The sequence below is a fragment of the Pseudopodoces humilis genome, chromosome 2, assembly GCF_049639895.1.
Source record: "Pseudopodoces humilis isolate 2021_Gansu_Grassland_sample_001 chromosome 2, ASM4963989v1, whole genome shotgun sequence".
In the NCBI taxonomy this organism is placed as follows: Eukaryota; Metazoa; Chordata; class Aves; order Passeriformes; family Paridae; genus Pseudopodoces; species Pseudopodoces humilis.
Window position 1 is genome coordinate 89,785,119 of NC_142201.1, and position 23,366 is coordinate 89,808,484.

Below are 23,366 nucleotides of genomic sequence, written 5' to 3' on the forward strand. Positions count from 1 at the left end.
GGACCGGAGCTGGCGATGGAGCCCGAGCCGGAGCCCGAGCCGGAGCCCGAGTCCGAGCCGGCGCTGGCGGCGGAGCTGTCGGCGCGGCGCAGCGCGGAGGCCCGGCGGCTGGTGCTGTCGCCGCGGCGGCTGTCGGGCCCGCTGCCCGCCGGGCTGTCGCAGTGGTTCCCGGCGCTGGAGGTGCTGGACGTGAGCGGGACGGGGCTGGCGGAGATGGGCGCGGAGCTGCTGTCCCTGCCGTGCCTCCACACGTTGCTGGCCAAGAACAATCGGCTCGGCGGGCCCGGCTCGCTGCCCAAGGGGTTGGGGCAGGCGCCGCTCGCCCGCTCCCTCCGCGTCCTCAACCTCAGCGGGAACCACTTCTCCGAGGTGCCGCCCGAGCTGCTGCAGGTCCGCGGGCTGCGCAGCCTCAGCCTCGGCGGCAACCGGCTCCACAGCATCCCGCCCGACATCCAGGAGCTCCGCAGGTGAGGGACGGGCCCCGCGGGAACAGGGACCGCCCCGGCAAGCCCAGCAGGGTTTTCTGCCACGTTCCTCCTCGGGGGGTCAGTTCTCTCCAGCCTCAGGTAGTCTCCAAGCACTGCTGCCGCGAATGTGGCTCTTCCTCTTCGTCATGTTGAGTTACCAAAACTCCAGGATGCTATTTACCTCATCCACATATATAAAAATATCTAAAGGGTGGGTGTTGAGGATAAAGGCAGGCTCTTGGTGGTGCCACGCAATAGGACAAGAGGCAGCAGGCAGAAAATGATGATGCACAGGAAGTTCCTCCTAAACAGGAGGGAGAACTTTTCTGTGGAGGTGACCAACCACTGGAACAGACTTGCCCAGAGTGGTTGTGGAGTCTCCCTAACCAGAGGTGTTCCAGTGGGCACAATTCTGTGCCATGTGCTCTAGGATGACCCTGCTTGAGCAGGGAGGTTGGAACAGAGGCCCTGCTGTGGTCCCTTCCAACCCAACCAATCCGGTGTATTGTTCAGGTGACGACGGGCCTGCTGTGCTCACAAACTGGGTGACTCTTGGCACTGCCCAGTCCCTGGACTGCCCTGGCAGCCCCTGTGCACCTAGTGCAGAGCTGCTCTCCTGGTGGTGGTGTGGTTGGTCTGAGTGTTGGCATGAGGAAGGCTCTCCATGGTTTTCCTCTCATGCACATCTCCGGGTGACAGCGAGATAAACCCCCTGTGTCCTGCAGCTCACGGCTGCGCCATGGGTTGGTCAGGAGGATAAAAGATGTGTTTGTGGCTTGTGCAAACAACAAGGCCTTTCTGCCCATACAGCTGTGGTCTCACTGGAGGCTTGCTGTCGTGGATGAGGTTTTGTGGTGTTTCTCTCAGCCCACCGACCCGTGTAGATTTGACAGGTACCGACAGACCCGAAGCATGGATCCCCAGGCTGTGTTCAGGTACAGTGGTACATCTGGCTCTGGGGCTGTATCTGGCCACCGTGGGCCGGTCATACAGAAACTTAGGTCTCAATCACAGCAACGGGGAGCAGTGATGAGGTGGGAACAGGCCCTAGACAGCACTGGGTATTGGCTGCCTGCATGGGCTGGGTACTCCTGAGGCCTGTTGTCTTCCTGAGCAAGCAGGAAGTGACACAGGCACCTCAGTGTGTTCTGCTGGATTCCCAAGCCTCAGGCTGGCCTCTGTGTGGCTCTCTGCTAAGACATCTAAACATTGTTTGCTCCAGCTCTTTGCCAAGCGATTTGCCAGAGAGCCTCTCTTATGCAAATTCCAGCACCCTTGACCCTAAATACCTGAATTCACTCTGATGGCTCAGCAGAGCTCTATCCAGTGGAAGCACAGAGGAGAGCACAAGTTCTGTGTGGAGTGATGTCTCCCGTGGGGGTAGGTGGAAGGTACCAGAACAGTTTGAGTGCTGGTGGGGAACGGTTTTGTCTGCTGCAGTATAATACAGTTGGGTTTGCAGCTTTTGTCCAGGTGGCATAGCATGTACCTGTTAAGGATTTGGAGCAATTCTGGGTTAAGCTGGGTTAAGCTCTCTGGGCTGAGAGATGCTAGGAGACATTTTGAGTGATGGAGAATGTCCATATCCTTCTTGGCAGAGTTGAGATATATCCTGGGTTGGGGCTGTCATAAGGAAGAGGAAGCTCAGGGTTTTTTCTGTCTGGGAACAGATGCTTCAGGAATGAAAAAGGAAATGAGGCAAGGGAGAGGAGGCCAGTGGAGGAGGGTAGTTGCATGAGGAAGATGATCCACACTGTCTCCATAGCATGTCTGATAGCATCCAGGATGTGTTTGGGATCTGATTATTGCTCCCACCTCTTAGTCAGAGGCTCCCTGCTGCTGTTTATATGGTCTCTGTGGGTTGTGTGGTTTTTTCTCTCTCTTTTCTTTCATTTTTCCCCAAGAAAGCAAACCTCAGCCCTGCTTGTCTTCTGTGATGTCCCTAGGAAGGTACTGGGCTGTGTGGCACCATGCATGGTGCCTGAGCAGGCTGTGACCTGTGCTCCATGCTGCATCTCTATCACTTGCTTTGTTCCTCTGACCTGGCCTGAAGCAGGGCTCCTTGTTGTCCTGTCCTGCAGCTTTTTTTGGACTGGTCATTCCCGAACCCCCAGAGGGAGAATTTGGAGAGAGCAAATGTAGTCAAAGCTGTCGAACTCTCTGTTCCTCATTGCGAAGTGATGTGTTGGGTGGAAAAGTTACACTTTGACACAGCTTCTGTCTGCTGCCTACATCACCACTGCTACCTCACTGAACTTCTGCTAACATGTCAACATGATATAATTGAACTTTAGCTCAAGATAGCAAATCTGTGCCCCACCAGGAATGTCAGCTTCTTTACCACTCTGCCTTCAGTGACTTCTGTATCTGTGTCTGCTTAAGTAATAAAAGGGAACTGCACACAGCTTTGCCAGCACTGGGAGAAAACAACACTTTATAATGTGTTGTTCCTCCAGAGGGAATCCTGAATCTGTTCATTGGGACCCAGATAAGCAGTGACCCTTGCCAAAAACATAGAAGGTGCATTCTGGAGAGAAATTGCTGCCAGACTCTGCTTCTACCTGCTGACGAGAGAGGTGTCCTCAGTGTGAGTGTGCTTATTGTGGAAGTGGGTAAAATGAGCCTGAGCAAGGACAGAGCAGAGCCAGCTGTTACAGCACAGCAGCACAGAGACCTCTGTTAGTTTCTGAGCTCTAGAAGTTGGAGGTGGGACCTGGTGTTGTGGCTTCTATTGACCTCACAGCTCAGTCTGCAAATGCCAGTCTTGCTGTTGCTGACAAGCCAAGACCCTTTTTCCATGTACAATATCTCATAAAAATAATTTTATCTTAGGGGCTCTGAGATCACAGGGGAGTGCAGACAGCACTCTGACTGGTCAAGTTCCTCCTGCTGCTACTAGAGTTCCTGAGACCAGCAGTTCTCTTCACGTGACCCTGGCAGCTTCCCATTTGCTCCAGTCACTGATTATAGAGCAGACCAGAGTAGCAGAAATCTAGAAATGCTTATTAGATTTCCAGGGAATGTCTGAACTGTGATGAGATTTTATTTATTTTTTTTTAAATACTCTTGATAACTAACCTTTATGTCTTTCCTCTGCACCCCTTAGTTTCCTGGTTTAGTTTTTGAAGGGACAGCATGTCAATTTTAGTGAAGGCCAGGAATTCAGCAGTATATAGTATATAGCTTTTTATAAAGTATAAAAAGCTGATGGGTCTGTGCTGCCAAAGGGAAAGGAACATGCTGGTGACTACGAATGCAAAGGTCCTGGAACCGGAGGTGTGTGCCATGTGTTGTTACTCACAGGAATATAATAAATCCACCACTTCACACAGGCAGTATTTGGGTCAAGCATATTATGCAGAAACTTTTCCCTGGCATGTACCTGGTGACGTGGCAAGTTAATGAACTTGGTGATAAGAAGTCTTGTCTTCCTCCTTCTGGCTTCAGCCATTTGCCCCATCCTTGCCCACACAAGTGTTTTGTGTGCAGTGTAAGATCCTGCGTGAAAAGTGAATGCTGTGTTCCTGTTTATTTGTTATCTGCTGTTGCTGTGGAAGGACCACTAATATACTTGACATTTCCTTTGCATGGCTTCATAAGTGTGTGATCCTGATTGCTCTGGTGATGGCAGTAGGATGATGCTGATCATAGCAAGCTGGCACCAGGGATGAATAGCTTTTGCTTCATGTTTTCCATTAGGAAAAGTCAGTGCTCTTTCATTGTAGTTCCACTGTAAGCATCGAGTGTGACCATCAATAGCCTCGTGTGTTTCTGAGAAATGCATGTATTGACCATGCTGAGGGCTTTTTCTTGATCATGTTGAGGCCGTGCCAGGTGCTTCTGTATGCTCAACATGCCCAGTTCCTGTCAGCTGGTGTGTCAGTACAGTGCAAGACCTGAGCATTGGCTCTTGCTGTGAATTTAGAGTGAGGAAAGCACCAGATGTGTGAGAGCAGCCTTCTTTGCATTGCTTTCCTGTTTGTTGCCAGATAAAATGCGAGTTTAGCATAGGCAGACACAGGTGTTATCTTCTCTGTAGTTCTCCCTGCTGACCTTGCTGTGTTTTCAGTGGGAGATGTTATGGTCGGTCACTCTCTCTCAGACTCAATTCACAGCCCTCAGCAGCTCCTGAGCTGTGATCTGCATAGAGATCCCACTGCTGCATTGGTTCTGTATATCCTCCCTCTGCTGATCCAACTGGGGATGCACTGTGGGGCAAGGTGTGTTACAGCTGGTGAGCCAGAAATGTGGCCATCTACTTGTGCCCATCCTGGCACAAAATCTCTAGTGTAAATCTGGTAGAACATTGCTCTGATCTTCATAGTTCAGCTGAGTTTTGGCTTAAAGGGTGCAAGGTTTGCCCTGATCAGTGTGCAGGCCTGGGGAAAGGTCCTGTAAGTGTCCTGCAAAATGAATAATTCTCAAGGGCTTAACTAAATGCAGCTGATACTTCAAGTTTCCCATGGGAATTTTGAGTTTAGTCATACTCTCCTAAGTGAATACTCTCATGCTCTGTAGAGCACCAGGAGCAGGCAGAGCTTGGAAAAGACCCGTGTGTATTCCTTTCCTTCTTACAGGTATTCCTCTAATAAAGCCCGGTTGTACGAGGGCTGGGATCAAAGACCTCAAACGACTAACTGGATTCATGCAAGGTTTGTGTAAAGGCTTAGATGTGTTGAAAACCAGAGCAATTGCTTTCATTCGTGGGTAGTATTAAGCATGTTAGACAAGCATACGCTTAAGGACAGCTGTTAGTGTGGGAAAAAGGGCAAGCAGAGCTTTGATAAAGATACAGCATTAGGAAATCTGCTTGCTGTCTCCCTTCTTCTTCCCCTCTTCAAACGTTTTGCAAATAGTGTTCAGACGACTGTTTGATCTTAAATTTGCGTGTCAGCAAAGGCTATGCAGTTCTCTCAGGAATTAGCAAATCGTAGAACAGGGTTAACAGGAGTGTATTGTGGGCTGCTTTGAAATTCCTCCCTTGCATGAGCCTCAAAACTGCCCTGGAAATTTCTTGCTAAAAAGTTTATCTTAAAAAGACCCGGAGCTATTTCAGGCACCGTTTTGGTTTGGGTTTTTTTATATTACCTATTTAGATGCATCTGTTTGATGTCAGCTGTTAAATTTTATCCAAAGAAGCATCTGTGGGGAAACAGGGTGGATTGAAAATTTGAGTATCTCCTATGCCTGAAGATATTATCCTCTTGAAATATGACTGCAGCAGTGCTGTGGTAATTGATAGGGTATGAAAAGTACCTCTACTGCTTAGAGTGGCTCTTCTTATTTACTCAGTGTTTGGGGGCTTTGGATTTGGTTTGTGCTAGATGATGACCTGAAAACATCAAGGACATACTCAAGCAAGAAGGTACAGTCTCTTTGCATATTAAACTTTGCTGCCACTCCCTGAATTGATCATAGTTGTTTGAGCATTTCTCCACTCCTTTCCTAGTACGTAAAAGTATTGCCTATTTTCATTGCCACCCTACAGCCCAGTGGTGTGAGAGAGGAGCACCACATGATGGGCTCAGCGATTAAGACTGGTCATGCTGAGCAGAGGACTGCTAGTTGTGAGGCTGAAAGGGGTTCTGGCCTTTTACAGGTGTATTTGTCAACATTGCTAAAAGGCAGGAAAGAAAGTGTCAACCCTCATTATTAACTCTGTCACATGGTTGTTGGGGTTTTTTTCAGATTCTGTTGAGATTGATTTTGTTAGTGTTTTTCCCCTCTTGAAATTCAGTCAGCTGGAGTCTGTGTGGCAGGTTGAAAGTAAATCACTCATTCTAACTCAAAAAATTGGAACTGAGCTTATGTTTGATGATAGTTGATCTCTGGCTTTTTGAAGATTCTGGACTTTTGCAAGTGTGGAAAAAAATCCTCTTCTACCTCTGTGTACACAGCAGTTCACAAGACCTTAGCTGATCAATCAAAATGACTGTACAGATTAATGATTGTCAGAAGGACTAGGTCTAAGTGTGAAAGGTTAGTTAGAAGCATTCACTAAGCTCAGTGCCATCCTTGCTGTGATCCTCGTGCTGGGTGAATGTTGATTGCCTTACTTGCAGGCTCTTGTGTGAAGAGGGCAGAGCTGAGCAGTGCCTTTGCTTGTCTTACCAAGCAGCAAACTGCCCTGCCCTGAGTAGGACAACTCGAGAGCCAGCATCAGCTTTGCCTTCAGATACAGGCTTAGTATGAGTGTGACATGAGAATCAGGCCAGCAGCAGATGAGCTGGGAGCAAACTGCATCCCAGTGCTGTGCTCAGAGCTCTTGATAAAAGGGTTGTGCCTCTTGAAAATCCTTTCCTGTACTGTGATTAGCTTTGTTCATACCGTTCTTGGCGCTTTATTTTGATGCAGAAATGGCTGCTGTTAATTTCTTCACCTTGCTTAGCCAAGACTAGGCTAGATCCTTCTTCCTAGCAAATTGTACTTTGAGGGATGGGAGTTACGGATTTTGTTTTCCTGCTGAGCAATGTTTCAGTGGAAGCTATAAGAATATCTTGCCTATGTTTTAAATAAGTTCCTTTGTAGCTTCAGAACCTCCTCCCTGTAGTTTTTTAATAAATTAATCATCTAATTAATACCATAAGTTGATGTGTAAATTCTGAATTTGCTATACTAGACTGGGCCCCATGAATTTTTAGTCTACTGACCCCAAAAAGGTGATTCAGAAGATGAGTAAAAAGAAAACATTTTTTAAGAAGCATTTTGTTGCCAGTGAAGGAGTTATCTTATTTAGTGGGTTTTTAGTTAGAGACAGTTTGTATTCTGATGTTAGGTCTTTATATCCTTCCTGGTATGACTAAGTGTTCTCATTATGGGCTTTACAAAGAACTGATTTGAAGCTGTAAGAAGTTTGTAGGCAGTTTTTTTGCACACACAGTTTGAACAGTAGGCTGCTCTTGAAACATATGCATTTTATGGCTTGAAATGATACTGCAAAACATTTTTACTGTATAACACCTGCCCTCTTCTTCCATGTTAGGAGGTGTTTTTATGCCATGTCACTTTGCAGGCATTAGTGTCCTCAAACACAAAGGATGAGGAGGTAATTACTCGCTTTTCCTAGAAGTGCAAACTTGTACACATCTAAACCTTGTTTAAATACTGAAATCCACATTGCTAGAATTCCCTTGCCCAACAGCTTTTGGTGTGGGCTCCAGCAATGGTATGGAGTTAGGAATTGTATGGAACTGTATACTTAGCAGTTAAGTCCCTAGGGAGAGCCAAGCAGCCTAAATCCACCTCAGGAGACAATGGACGTTTGAAGGAGGAATTTAAAAAACTCAGGGCTTTGTTAGTGGATCAAAAGTTAATTAAAAATAATCTCTCCTTGACATGGTCTCTGCACAGCAGCCTTCCTCCTCCCCCCACTCCTCAACATACAGGTTGTCTGAGTAGAAGAGAGGTTAAGGTTACTTTGAAGCTGTGGCAATTTGTGGTGGTTTTTCACTGTGCATTTTCTTGCACATTCAGAGCAACCTCCAAATGTGCTGTCCCACTTGGTCTGTAGTTACTGCCTTCCATATAATCAAATTCAGTTTAAGGCTTAATTTTCTGTCCACTTTGCCCAATTTCGATTATTTAGCTTGCCTTTGACATACTCCAGAAATACAAGGGAATCCAGGGAAAGCTGAGCCTGCAAGCATGTGTGTTGCAAAGGTCTGTCATTCTGTCCTTTGCTGTTGGGCACGTGCATTTGTGCTGCAGTAGTGGCCTCTGTAGCCCAAGCAGTTGCTGTCATTGGATCTCTGGGGTTCAAGTTTCTTTCAAGAACTGAGTGAAATAGACTCTCTCTGCTGTTCTGCTCCATCCCAGGGGAAGTCTCGGGGGAACTACTCTGTGCTCCACGTATGCTGTGGCACAGTTTCAGGGCTCAGACCTTGTCTGGGTGGACCACCGTGTCCCTTGGGTGCTCTGTTCCTGTGTTTCTGTGCCAGTTGTATCCATGGCATTTCTCATTGCTGGGGTGAGATGAAGGTGTCTCCTACTCCAAGGAAGTTATAACCTATACTTAAAGAAAGGCTGATGGAGCCTGGATGAGTTCACTTTCCCTGGCCTGTGGGCAATGCTTGCTGGATTAGAGAAGGCCAAGGTGCATTATAGTTAGGTAACCTGAGAGTGTGTTGGAGATACTGAACCAGGACTATGGGATCCACCTTTTTCAAACATGGGAAAACGTCTTGGCTGGGCTGTGATTAGCAAGAAGTACCCAAACTGAGCCTGCCTTTGTTCCTCTTTCAGACAACATCTGAGAACAGGGAAAGAAAGCTACTTGAATCTATGGAATGGGGACTTGAGGCTATTATGTCAGAGACAAATGCTTGCCAATTTTTCTTCCTAGAAGGGCAGAGATGCACAGCATCCACCTGCCAGAAGGGATCTAGCGCCTCTCTCTGTTCCTGCCTCCGATCCACTGATTTTTCACAGGACATCCAGCGATTCTTTTATTTGGGCCCAAACTGCAGTGAAGCCCAGCTATGGTTTCTGGTAGCTTTGGGCTTCATGACTTCAGAGCAGTGAAATCAATCTCTTTGAGAAAGTGTGTACCCGTGTGACTTAGGTGCACTCGGTGCTGTTGCAGCTGTGGTGTTGGTGTGTGAATTGTATCAAAGGGGGACTGGCTGCCTCTGACTAATGCTGAAAGGTTCCAGTTAGTCACCGAGGAGTCAGGTGATTCCACAAAGAGCGACTAGTGCTGGTGCAGGGCCAGGATTTCCAGGGAGAAACACTGCGCTCGTGCTTCACTCCTGCTGAAACTGAGAGCTTCCACTGGCTGCAACAGGATCTGTGGCAGACTCTGTGTGTGCAGGCTGCACATCCTTGGAAATAGGAGCAGGAGCTTTGCATAAGGGGTTGGTGTAGGAATACACAGTTGTCTGGTGCCTACCTGCAGGTGGAATGGTGACTGCAGGAGTCTGGAGGTAAAATCTCAACATTATCTATTGTGAAACAGCAGCTCTGTTGTAATTTTGATGTGCAACTCAGCTTTTTTTTTCTTGCTCTCAGCAAATTATCTCATAGGTAATCATCTGTCAGTTTCCTTTAAGAAATATAGCAGCTGTGAAAACCTAGGTATTAAATGAAACTTGAAATTAATGAAATAATGCACTCTTTCCTCTTCTGTTTTTCAGTTTAGAGTTTCTGTACCTTGGAGGGAATTTCATTACAGCAATTCCACCTGAATTAGCCAAACTGCCTTCTCTAAGGTATCTAGTTCTGTGTGACAACAAGATCCAGAGCATTCCACCTCAGCTGGCACAGTGAGTATTTACTGTCATCAACCACCAGCTGTAATTAACTCTTTGAACTTTTCCTTCTGTGAAGAAAATAGGGAGGACTTATTTGTCCTTTAGTTTGTTAATGTGTCTGGATTTGAAAAAGAATGTCCTTGGCATGGTGCACTGCAGGCAGACCATGAATATATGATCTGGAAAACTCAATGAAAGGGTTATGTTAAAAACCATCACTAAGATTGCACCTTAGAGTGAATTATTAGATTTGTATAGAGGACCCTGAAAAGTACCTGGGCAACTCAGAAAAGATAAATTGCTACCTTAAGAGGTGAGAATGGTACTGTTTTATTAGTAATGAGTGCTTGGTGGGTTTTGCCTTTCACCCAAAACCTTTTTATGTGTACTTTTGTCTGGTACCGTTCCCTTGGCATTCCTTACCTTAGGATCTCAGAGTATTTGTGTGATCCTACAGTACAGTGTTAATGGCTAGGTTATTGCTTTACCTGTTCGTAATGGGGGGAAAGAGGACACTGCAGTTTTGTATGTGTAACCTAAGGAACATGGGAGGTGTAGCTGTAACCCTAAAAACAACTGAGCATGGAGTTCTCCAAGCTGGAATTTGATGGTGTAGTGGGATTATTCTTAAAGTACGTTGTCTTGTAACTTTTACAAGTTTGGGAGCAGCCCTGGATGCTGTGCTGGAGCATTTCTTTGTGCTTCCTGAGAGGGGAAAGCCTCGTCCAAAAGCAAAAATTGCTTGTCCCCTGTGCCGCTGCTGGCCTAGCCTGACCTCACTCAGATCTGGTGGTATCAGCGCGAGGTGGTGCAGCCGCAAGCAATGAAAACATGGGGCTTTCCAGGGCTGGCTGCCTCCCAGCAATCATCTATAATGCATGAGGCAGAGCAGGTGACTTATTCAGAGTACTGCATGGGACTGTTCCTGATGCATGCCCTCCGTACAAGGAAACGTGATGTCCCCTGAAAGCACTCAGTTTTTATACACTTTTGTTCTACCTTTTTTTGGGGGGTCTGTGTGGGGAATACCGGGAGGGATAGCGGCATGTTTGAGACTATGTTTCTTTAGCAGGTATTCTGGTGCTGAGCTGACTTTTAGTGCATTGTGTGTACTGGAGTAAGAGCAGTTCTTTTATCATCAATTTATGTTTTAAAAGGGAGAAAAGCCAAAGAAAAAAAAATTGGTGGGAGCAGGGAGAGTACCGCTTAATGCAGCTGTGGGGCAATTTTGCTCGCACATCTTGACAGGATCTCCATCTCCATCCTTAGGCTGCATTCCCTGCGTTCCCTTAGCCTGCACAATAACCTGCTGACTTACCTTCCCCGAGAGATCCTTAACTTGGTTCACCTCGAAGAGCTGAGCTTGCGTGGGAACCCGCTGGTGGTGCGCTTTGTGCGTGACCTGACCTACAATCCCCCGAGCCTTCAGGAGCTGGCTGGACGCACAGTGAAAACTCGCAATGTTCCCTACGCTCCCAGCGATCTCCCAGACAGTCTTGTCCGGTACCTGAGCTTGGCCAGCAACTGCCCCAATCCTAAATGCGGGGGTAAGTTCACCTTTACAGCTCTGCTTCCTGCTCTTACCTGATGGATTCCTTTCCCTCCGACTTGCCCTGACTTTATAAGCTCACTCAGGTTCAAAGTGTTATTTACTGCAGCCACATTCTGGCTGTATTGTCCTGGCTCCAGGTCTCCTGGAAACTTGTCTTTAAGGAGCCTTGTTCAGTTAGGAACAGTATTCAGAGTTGTAGCACTGGTTTACTGGATTTGCATGGGAATGTAAGACAGCACTTGTGTCAGAGTCTTTGTAGCTCATCCCAGCACTCCACTGTGGTTTTATCATCTGAAGTTTCCGATCCATTTGCCCTGAAATAGCTCAGAGCAAGTAATGGACAGCAGAACTTTTGCCCACACTCTTGCTGAAATGGTGAGCATCATTTCTGGGTGGAAAAAAGGTGAGTGGCTCTAGTGCTTAGCAGTTACCAACAGCAACTTGTTTAGCTCTAGCTTGGGACCACTAGCCTGTAGTTCTTGGAAGGAGAGGACTTTATAATAAACAGCCTGGAATATATAGGGTTTAATTTGGCTCAATGCTTAATCTTTAACCAGTGTAAATTACCTGCACATTTAGCATTTAGAAGATTAAGGAGGAAAAAAAATTATTAATTAGTATCTACCCTGTAGTCATAACGCAAGCTGTTACCTTCTTACAGGACAGTATCAAAGCATTCTCCATAAACAAAGATGGAAGGGTTGGGACATAGATTTGGAGGGAAAGAAAAGTTTCTTTTTTTAAGAGTATTGCACAGTTTGGATAACAGTGGATTGGTTTTCTGCTTTTTCACTATGCCTTAGGAACTCGCACAGTACTGCAGCATTGCTCTAGCACTGCAGGAGAAAAGCTTACTCCTGACCAGCTAGGACTTAAAACACTGCTGGAAACTTCTGAAAATGTCAGCATCTAAAATCACTTGCTGTGACAGGAAGAGAACATAATTGTGTGTTACAGCAAGACTGTTGCCATGGAAAGTAGCATCCAAGCTCAGCATGGTGGCTTCACTCAAGCAGAAGAAAAGTAGAGCTGTGAAGGTCTATTTGTGAATGCGTTTTTACTAGCTGGTAGAAGAGGTTTTACAAGTTTGAAAATAGAGTGCATTAATTCATTTGACATTTAAGAAGTTTGCAAATTCCCAGCCATTCTCCCTAATGGTTAGAAGAAATTGCCGTGTTATTTGGAAGTAACTGCCCTGTGTCTTCACGTGAAGAGTGTGCTGTTATGAATCACCTACCAAATACAGTTTCACGGGAGTTTTTTACTGAAAAAGAAATTGCACATTTTCAGAAGTATCCTGGTCCCTTCCACCAATAGCCCTCGTGCTCTTCCATCCAGTGCAGTGCCAGCTAAATTCTAATTCAAGCCATATGCTCCAGGCACAAGAGCCCTGTAGTTTGCAGGTCTCTGGGCACAGGGTCTCATGTTTTTCCGTTCCCTCTCCCTCACAGGTGTGTACTTTGACAGCTGCGTCAGACAGATCAAGTTTGTTGACTTCTGTGGGAAGTATCGGCTCCCGCTGATGCACTACCTGTGCTCCCCAGAGTGCTCCACTCCCTTCAGCTCTGCCTCCCAGAGCTCCACTTCCCAGAGTGAGTCTGACTCGGAGGATGAAGCCAGCGTCGCTGCACACAGGATGCAGAAAGTCCTTCTGGGATAACGGGCAGCCAGAGGGGAAGACGGGAAGGAAAATGGATTTGAAAAGCAATAATGGAATGGTGAAGCATAAGCCCCTGGCCTGAAGGGCTCATGAGAAATTGTCCTCAAGTCCATGCAGGGACAGAACATCTTAGCAAGCCTGGACTTGCTTGGTGCAGTGCTGCTTAGGAGATCTAACTCAGTAACGTGCTGCCTGTAGGTTGCCTGGGGTTGTTAGAAATGTCTCCTGGCTGGGAGGCACCCCCCTTCCTCCCAGGGGCTGGGAGAGGGATTTGTTCTCACTGGCGGATTCAGAAGGATTTTAATATATGAAACTTGACTGGACTTCAGTCATCCTGGAGAGCAAAGGAGACTGTCCAGATCCTTTAACACTGTGGTAAATCAGAAACAGGTTAATGATGCCATGTGAGTATGTCTGGACCCCAGTGTTTTATATAGCAGTTTGATTCCTTTCTGTCTCCTTTGATCTCAGTTACAGATTTAACACCCATCCACTGAAAATGAAAGTTGAATTATTTTTTATTCAGGACTAGATTTTTTCCAAACTCTGGTTACTCTTCCTTTGCCTAGAGGTGTAGGGTTTCTGTACTGTTAAAGATGTCATAGCCGTCATAGAACTGAGCCAACCTTTTTCTCCCTTGTTATACTAAGCTGCTCTTAGTGTCTCCTTCTAACAGTATTTGTTATTTTTCCTCCTCCTCCTCCCTCTTCCCATTACACCTGAAGTGCTGCTGTCTTTATAGTGCCTTCAGAAAACAGACAAGTTGTTCTGTTATAATTGGTATTACATCAGACCTGTGGCCTGTGCAAGGGACCAGATGTGATGCTCTGTGTCATACTTTTGAGTCTCAGCTTACTGGAGCAAATTTGCTTTTACAGTTGTGAATTGCAGGAAAGGTCCTGACTGATATTTTTTCTTTATAAACAGCCGCATTTTCCCACTGCAGTTTGCTGTGCTGTGCTCGGTAGAGTTACTTTCCATCTTTAAGGTCATGTACCTAAGGTACATAGCAGCTCAGTGAATTGAAAGTACCCAGAGAAGTGCTTTGGAGAATGTCTTTTTTCCTGATTCCTAACAGGAGAGGAAAAGCTGGTAGGGAGGCAAAGGCATGTTATCTGGGCTTCTTGCACGAGGTGCTTTTGAAACGTCTTCCTTATTTATTTGTTTGCATTTGCTCTTGTTGCAATAGCTTTGGAAGTCTGTTGATGGTTCAAATAACACACTCAGTTATCTTAAACTATGTTTAAAGGAAAGGTGCAGAAAATAGCTCAGAATTTTTAAGCATCAAGAAATACCTGATAAAACTAATATTACAAATTGACAGGTATCAATAAATCTACTTTATGAGGCTGTTGCATGCTTCACTCAGTGAGAGCTGCCCCTTCATTAATATTTCATGCTAAACAGTCCTTTTGATGCAGTTTCTGATAGAGCAAATCCAACTGTGCCTTTGAATGCATGAACAGAGCAAAACCGTCATGTTAAGAAGCTGAAATGAACAAGAATAACTTTCTTAACCCACTTTGGCCCTACAGGGTAATTTGAAAACCTGTGCTTCTCTTCTGCATTCAGAAAACACTTGTACCTATTTGAACATCTTATGGCAGCTCTGTGTTAAAGGTCCTGTTTAATTATGTTTGACACTTTATGTATTAAAGCACTTTGATAATTCTGCTCTTTGTAACTAGCTTTAGTGATTTTTTTTTTAATTAGACTACAATTTTTGCTTTCATGTGACCTGAAGAACAAGGTCTGTGAAACTTTGTATGTTCCAGTCTGTCTCGGTGTGCAGGTTGAATTTCTTGCCTTGCATTTCCTTGACAGAACTCTTTATTTTCCCAGTTTCCCTTGGAAAGAACTGGAATTTGAAAGAAATTATCTGATAGTAACATAGTACCCTGTCCATTGTTAATCATTGCAACTTAGTTCCCTCACACACATGTGATTCTCCATGTGCATTGATCCACAAGGAATTAATTGCAAGTGCTCTATGCCTTTCCAAATAATTTTATCTAAAGTATATTTTTAAGACACAATGAGGTGTATGTGCCAAGCAACTGGATGTCACTTTAGCATATTCTATGAAGTTTGCTTGGGAAGAAGAACCTACAGGTTTCGAAAGAAACCAACTGCATGCTGTTAGTGAAATTGCAACCAGTGAGTGGCCTGTTCTATTCATCTCCTCTTTCAGATGCTTCTTGCTGTCTCAAGTAAACATGTCACAGCAATGCTGAATGACAGTAAGATGATTCCAGAGCCACAATTTTCACTTGCCTGCTGGTATAACTGTAGCAATCAACAGAGTGATCTAGAGCTTGACTCTCTTGCCAGCAAAAGTGAGCCACACAAGTTGAGATCTCCAGATCTTTTGAGCTCAGGGCCATGAGGTACCACCTTTCTTTCCTGTCTTTAGCAGCAGCTACCTTGAAGTCATGCATTTTTTCACTTCACAAAGCTAGATTTCATCAGAGTTCCTGTCTGCACAGTAGCGCCTCTGTGTGTGATGAGTTCAGACCAGTGGTGGCTGGTTCTAACTTAGCTCGATCCTTAACCGCAGTTTCTTTCCTAACTGAACAGGCATCCCACTTCTGCCCAGATATTATATGGTCTATTAGGGTAATCCTTTTTTTTTCACAGATTCTTCACTGTAGCCAGGTCAAAACTTGACAGCTTATGCAATTGATACCTATGTATTTTTAGACTTGATAAAATGTCTCTTAAAAATTTTATATATATATATTCCTGAATATAGCTACCGAGTTTTCTTTTTGCTGCTGGGCTTTAAAGTGCAATTCAAGGAGGTCAGAATTTAAAACAATCAAGAACTTGTAGGGAAAACAAATGGTTGTTTGGGTTTGAGGTCTTTTTCCCTCTGAGGTAGTTTTGAGAGGACTAGGGATGCAGATATATACTGCAGTGCCTAACACATTGAGCCCCTGTGAGTTGTTTTTCAGCAATTGTTGGCCTCTAAAGACTTGAAAATGTACTGGGCAATGAAATAGGGGAGACACAACTTGAAAATACACAGATGGATGATAGGCACTAGTTTCTGCCATCCCCTTCTCAGGGGCCTTGAGAAGTAGGCAGTGTTTTTGCCACTGTCAGTTTGTTTGTTTTCTGTCAGTTTTTAGCAGATTTCGGCTCCTAAAGATGCATCTTCAAGTGGAGTCTTCAGTCAGTGTTTTGGTATCAGCCCCCTTGTTGCTACAGCAGCCCAGCATGACCAGCTTTTGAAGCTGTTCTTAAGCTGAGACACAAGTGTGTTAAGCAAAGTTGCTCATTCGTTCTTCCCTGTGGGGCCTGGGGCCCTGCCTGCGTTCATCCCCTGCCACACCAAGCTTCTGCCAAGGAGAGCTGCTGGTGTGTTTCTGAATGCAGGTACTTGATGGGAACAGTGGGGTTGTGTTAAATAGAAGCAAAATATCAATTTGATGGGAAGCAACTTAGACAGTTGCCAATTCTTTTATGTTTGTCTTTCTTTAATAAGAGGTGAGACCTGAGGAAGTCCGTAATGAATATTTAAACGTACTCTGAAGTGGCCAGATGCAGTTTTTCATGGGCTTCTGTCCTGGTCATCTTAAGTCTTTGAAATCTTCTGTTGAATTATAATGGGACTGGGGGGGAGGGAGAGGAGAACCAACTCCTTTTTTGTTCCTTACTCTTGTTGGCAATAATGAATGGAAGGAATTTAATCCAATGAAAGTAATGAAACTTAATCCTTGCAATGCATCTTTGTTGCCCAGTTCAAAGAACTATTTTAATGTATCTTATTCACAGCATGCCCTCCCTCCCCAACTGAAGACACTTCAAATGGACTGCTCCAGAGTGCACACTAATACAGCAGTAACTCTGTCTTGGAAACCTTTCTATTGATTATTTCACTTGCTTGCCTGACTAGAGAATTGATCATTTACTGACCAGAACACTAAGGGTAGAAAGGGTTCTCATCCAGTCCTCTTGTTGAATTTTTATTTAAGCACTTGTTTTATGACATCTTAAAGTGCCTTACGATTTTAAAACTGTATTTTGCCTGAAACATATGAATGTAGACTATCTCTAACAGTATTTCATTATAAACTGTAAAACAAATTGCAAACACTAAACCTACAAAAACATTATTTCTGCTGTTGTCTGTCCATTATTTTCCGACATCTCAGTTCTGGTGTTTCTGCAGACAGAACTCTTGTAGGGTTGGAAGCATTAAAATGGGGCTGGACATGGTCTGGGAGTTGATGGGATTTGATCTGTGCTGGGTAAAACCAAGAGTAGGTGAGACTTCCAAAGGGACTGCTGAAACTCCTGGCACTTGGAGCCTGCTGTTGACAGACCAGTGTGTGTTACAGAACCAGACCTTGTTTTACTTCTGGAAGACTGTTGCAGAGATTTGCTCCACAGTTCAAAGGCAGAAGTAACTCACAGACAGGATAAATACCAAACAAGAGTGGGTGGTGTCATGGTGGAGTTGTCCAGCAATAAGAAACAACAGTTCTAAACTTCATGAATTGTATCCCTCTTATTATGCTAACCTTGAAACCTGTAAATGACTTTTTGAATGCTAATTTTCTGATCGTGTTAACTGGCTAATGTGTTCCCATTTCTTGAGTAATCCCATGTTTCCTCCTACATCCTGAAGAGTTTTGTGATCTATTGCCAAAATGTTTCAGATCCTGCCATGCAATTACCAGTTGTCAGTGCAGAAATGGGATGTATTGGAAAATGGGACAGTGGGAAACAAGAATGACTTGGTATTAACTTCAGCAGGAGCTATTTCAGAGATGGTTCCACTTCATTTGTAAGGAAAAACCTCTCAAATTATGCAGCAGCTCCATTTTGAGTAACATAAAGTACAGACAAGTGCAGTGACCTTGCAGCAATAGCCAGGATGAGAATATTCTTACTCCTTTTTGTTAACAAATTTAAGAATAGCCTTTTCTTTGCCTTCTTAATGCCTGCCTTATATTTGGAAACAAAATCCTTGAAGTGATGATTCCTGACATGAGTTGCCCACATTTTAGTCTTTAGGAGTAAATCTTGGCTCTCAGACCCTCTCTTCTGCCTTTAGCACTAAAACAGCAGGAAGAGCGTAGAGGAAATGTGAGTAATGTAGATGGCTGAACCAGATGCTCAGAATGCCACATTGACATTTTAGGCTCATGCAGTTGCACAGATCTAAAGGGAAGCGTTATGTTGATGCATTGGAAGTGCGTCATCATAAAGCAGAGCCATACTTCCCTTACTCAGACATGCTGCCTTAGGTGATCAAGACAGCTAGAGCTGAATGTATACACCTTTTTCTCTGCACTAAGGTTGTGAGTTGCAGTTGCCCATGTTTAAAAAAAAATAATTTGGGACACAGTCCAAGCGCTACATTGAAGAAGGGCAGGGTGTCTCTTTGTCCTGGCCTGGGACTTACTGGTAGCAGCTCAAAGATACTCTCAGAGTGGTAAAGGATGAAGGTATTTTCAGAGTGCTGTCCACATGCCCTGTCTGTAACCCCTTCTTGACTCCATGGAAAAAGCAGGATCCAAAGTTAGTACTGGTAAGTGAGTTGTATATTTATCCCAAATATTACCCTTTCACCAGAGTGTCCAGAAGGCTGGCTGCCATTTTACACACCTCTGAAGACCATTGTGTTGCCAAATAAATTATTTCATTGAGTTCTGTCACTCCTTCTGTAAGGGGATGAGACAGACCAGAGTGTGACAGCGTCCTTGCCTGAGCTTGACTTGGGCACTGATGAACAGGTGAGTTGGGAGGGCAAACAAACCCTTTATCTGGATGATAGCTTAGCTGTGGGTAGGGGGTCACAGAGCGAGCCCAGCAGGTCAGCATGTCACCCATTGCATCTGCAAGGACACAGACATTTACTGCTGGTGAAAGGACATGCATGAAATGCACAACATTGTTTTGTTTGGGGGTTGTCCCTGAAAGAGTAAATTTCAGCCTTAGAGCTTTGGAAATGGATAGGAAAATGCCATTGTGGAAAAATGTTCTTCAGTAATACCTGGTGTTCCTGGCATCCCTAGCAAAAGTTAGTGTAGCACACATGCACAATATTGAGCAATGTCCTTTTTGCCAGCCAATGTTACGTGGTTGCTCTAAAGCCTTGCTTTGCAAAAGCTATTTGTTGACTCGGGAGGGCAGCCTGTGGTTCCTCAGGAACCCTGTGATGGGTGTAGGTGACCTAACAGATGCTCTTTGTGAGCAGGGTAACACTGAACAAATCTTGACCAAACTGGCATTTCATGGGAATGGCGTAGAATATGGATGGGGACCTGGATCTAGAAATCAGGGACCTTGCTTTTCCCTTAACAATAACCCTCTGCTTCAAACATGCTGGGTATTTCTTGAAGGCTGGGGTAAATCTGTCCTTTTGGAGAAATCCTTTTCATCAGGTTAACGGGTCACTGCAAGTCTTGTACTTCCTTGGCAGAGGATCCCTCTGGGCCACTCAGGACAGCACTTTGTTTCCCTGTGTATTCTCCTGCTCTCCCTCAGAGGGCCCTCAACTCAACCCCTGCTTATAAAACCTCCCCACAGGCACAGGGGGCCTGGTGAAAGCACTGGCTGAACCCAGCACTTTGTTTCTGTTGTGAGGAGCACTGCTGAAAGGGCCTTGCTGGAAGACTTTAAAACATCCCTTTGCTTTTTTATAAACAAACACCCCTTGTAATCTAAATCAGACCCGAGTGGTTTGCAGCAGTGGTTTTTATCTTCAAATAAACACTGCAGTGTGTTTTCCAAAGTTGGGTTCCCTACTTATTCTCTTCAGGTATTTGGAGTTAAATTGCATCTTTTTGTTTGTTTTTCTTTCTTTAAAGCAGTCCTGAGTCTTCTGCTGAGAGATATAATCATAAAAGGCCTTGCAGAAAACCCCATGCAACTGGGCTCGTCAAAACACGTTTTGAAATGGTCCAGGAATGTCTGAAACTTTATGTTGGTCTTTCACAACTTGCAACCCCATCTGGCTGCCTTGCACTTTGAAAAACCTGTTCAGAGATGACCCTTTGCCATGGTTGTAGGGAAAGCCCACACTGGTGCCTGGCCACGGCTCGTCCCTAGCCCTACACACAGCCCTTCAAGAATCCTGCCTAGAAACACTTCAAAGTGCTTCTAGGAAAACCGATTTTGTTTGGTGTGTATATGGAGGGGAGAAGGATGGCCTTGGGAGGCAAAAACTACCCTTGACTGAGAGCTGACAGCTGGCATCCACCAGGTGTGTATATACCAGGTGTGGTATTTTCAACCCTGTGCTCAGAGGTCCCTATAACTGTGGGCCATGAAGAAGAAAACCACTGTGCAGCATGTCCAGGAGCATCCTATTTGCTTCCACATCTCTTGATGGAGGGCTGTGGGCATTGTTACATTTAAACTTTGCGTGAATAAGGTATCTGCTTTGGTTTATTGCATCTGCTTTGGTTTATTGCTGTAAATACCATCTGCATTAATAGTGGCTGGCAAAGCCCTGATGGGGTATATTCCTGCTCCCACTTCAAGCAGGGCATTGTGGCTAGTGAATTCCCCACAGGAAAGAGGGCAAAGGCAGGGCGTCTCCCAGGGCCAGCAGCGTGTTCCTGCGGCAAGGAGGAGCCTGAGCTTGTGCTAGTTTACCTGCACCAGTTGCACATAAATGCCATTTGCACAGGAGGGGATTAGCAGGGCTTGTCTTCCACCGACAGCCTGGAAAAGGGCCTGTGCAAGGAGAGAGGGGGTGTTACTGTAATTGCTGCTGATGCTGCAGGTGGCTGGCCCAAAAACAAGTTCTCCTAAGAGCTGGCCTGGCTGCTGGTAAGGATGTCAAAAGGGCCCATCCATGCATGGTCCAAGGGAGGCTCATGTGAGGTGCCTCCTTAGGATTGGGGAATGGCAGATGCCTTTGCCGTTATGTAGTTGAGTTTTTGTATTGAAAAGATCATTTCTCTTGGAGAAAGAGGTTCACCAGTGGTGCCTGCTTCTGCTCTGGGTTGTTACAGGAGCTTTGCTTCCACAGTCACAGATCTGCCCCTCCAAAGTGACTCCCTTTGAGAAGCATACTGAAAATGGGTGGCAAAAATGTCACTTCTGTGTCACGCTGCCAGTTATCTAAGTTTTTGGGGATTCACATTATGAAATAAGATTGACCCCAGGGTAATTCCTCAAACCCAACACCAGCTTCTGAACAAAGGGTGTTCTGACAGAGAACACCTTCCAACATCATTTGTAGTCTCCTGGCAAAAGGAGAACACCAAAGGTGATCTATGCCATCCATCATGGGCTCTGAAGGTGGTTTCTGTACCAGGTGAGCAAGCAGGAAACATCCTCTTTAATGGCATTTTCTGAATGCCACTCCCTCTTCAGACAGCTTTTCAATAAATATGCCTTCTACACCATTCCACACATCAAAAGTGTCTAATGAGGGTGTCTCACATGATACTTTTTAAACCATCATGGTGTTGTCCCCAGATTTCTGTGGCCAAAGGTGAAGCCTGATGATAATTTGACATGACAAAATGACACCCTGGTCTGACATGACTAAACAGCAACAGTGGTGTGACAAATGGCCTTTGGATAGAGCAGAACGTATTTTGTCACATGTAAAGATAACACATGTTGCTTTTTCTATGGATAGATATGTTGGAATATGGAAATAATCCTTTCACATTCATTAATGCACCAACAGATGAATCCTCCAGTGATGTCTGGGATAGGAGGTTGATGGTTACAATGACCCAGCAAATCTTTAGGGTGATGGCTGGTTCATCGCCAGCAGAAAAGCTTTTTGTCCTTCCACAGGCTCTGCAGACAACTTTATTTGGTTATAGTCTTGGTCCAGGCAAGCACAGGAGTTGTCCATGGGTCTGCAGTAACTTTGCTCATTCAGTGCATTCATCCCTGAAGTCCAGAGTAATAGCCTGGCAACAGAAAGGCTGGAATGACAGTTGAAAGGGCTGTTCCAGTCATTTTTTGCTACTGCTCCAGGTGCCAGCATAATGTATTTTCCCAAGCCTGCTTCCCAGAAACCTGGTACATCCTTGGGTTTAACTAACCATTGCAGAAGCTGAGCTGCTGTTTCATGAGAGGACATCAATGCTGGCACTCCCGGCTACGGTGATAAAAACATCCTCCCTTGCCTGTGTTTTCTCCTTGTCATAACGTGCCTGAACATCCCAGATCTGAGAGCTTTCCATGTGACTGTTGAGCTGTACGTGGCAGCCCAGCCATTTCCTTCCCTCTTCTCTCCTTTCTTTTTACAGTAACAACCTTTTCATACTTGTAAGTCCTGTTACTTTTGTCATTAATTTTTCTTCAGAATTCTCCAGGGTGGAAAAAGCTGACAAATGTCTCGTCTTTACAATCTTTTATTCAGCAACAAGTGTCTTCTTCATGCAAATTTCATTGGCAAACATGCAGTCAAACTTTTTCAAAGGCATCCATTTTTTCAATTTCTTTTTAAGAAAAGAAAGGTGTGTTTCTTTTATTTTTAAAGCAGCTCATGATGAATGGGCTTTCAGAACCTTCAGAGAAACTGAGTTCACAACTTGAGGGTGGTGTGTGTCATCCTATGAAGCCTGTGATTATAATCCCTTTAAAGGACAATAAGCAGAAAACTCTTGTGAGTTGTACAATATTTTCCCATCTCAGATTCTACATGTTGGGGTAAAGCAATCAGAAGTTGCTGCTTTGAATTTCTTAGTGGCAACAAAGCAGTGAGCTTATTGATCAAAGTGCTTCACAGCTTAGTTAAAAATTCTGTACTAAAGGTCTGTGATTTTTCAGGTACATGTCCTTGACTCAAAATAGCTTTAAAGGCCATGGAAGGTCTATCAAGTGACTTGTAAAATGTGGGCATATTTAGATCAGCATCCACCAAGGGTAAGGTGTACTTTGATGGTTATTAAATTGGGTGTTGCACTTTAATGGAATGGTAGTTCTGTTTCTGAAATTTGTTTGTCCCAGCTTTTACAGAGAAAAGAAACAAGCATTTCCTTGCATGCCAGGCTTGTTTCTCAGTTGTCATCTCTCCTGTTCCTGCTCTACTTTTCTTGTTTGGTTCAGCTGACGGGCTCCTGGCTTTTAACTTCCTAAGTTATTCTTGACATTATGGATGCCCAAACACAGATGGTGGTAACTTCCACTTCCTGGCTCTGTTTCTCATAACCCCTTCTGCCTTTGTCTCTGAAGTCTGCAGTGCTGTCCTTGTGAAAGCCAAGGCTTTGCACTGATTTAGCAGACTGGTTCAGCTTTTCAGCATTACTGGCTTATCTTTACTCCCATTTGGCTCCACACAGCACCTCCTTCCTGTCTTCTTGTTCTTCCTTCTGCACAAGGATTTTTCCATAGCCCCCTGGTAACCCTTTTCCCTTCCATTCCTCACAGAGCAGCCCCTTCTCTGGCAGCCAGCACAGACATCCACTATGCCTCGGAGCCCACTCTCATGGACATGTTTTTCTACAGGGCTT

General features: G+C 45.0%; 1 protein-coding gene across 1 annotated transcript; it reads left to right on the forward strand.

Moving 5' to 3' along the window:
- On the forward strand, positions 1-17,045 carry LRRC58 (leucine rich repeat containing 58). The gene is made up of 4 exons (XM_005524025.3): positions 1-467; positions 9,599-9,727; positions 10,985-11,262; positions 12,719-17,045. Exons 1-4 carry the CDS (start codon positions 16-18, stop codon positions 12,925-12,927), a joined length of 1,068 nt encoding a protein of 355 aa, XP_005524082.2. The 5' UTR covers positions 1-15; the 3' UTR covers positions 12,928-17,045.
- The last annotated feature ends 6,321 nt before the right edge of the window (positions 17,046-23,366 follow it).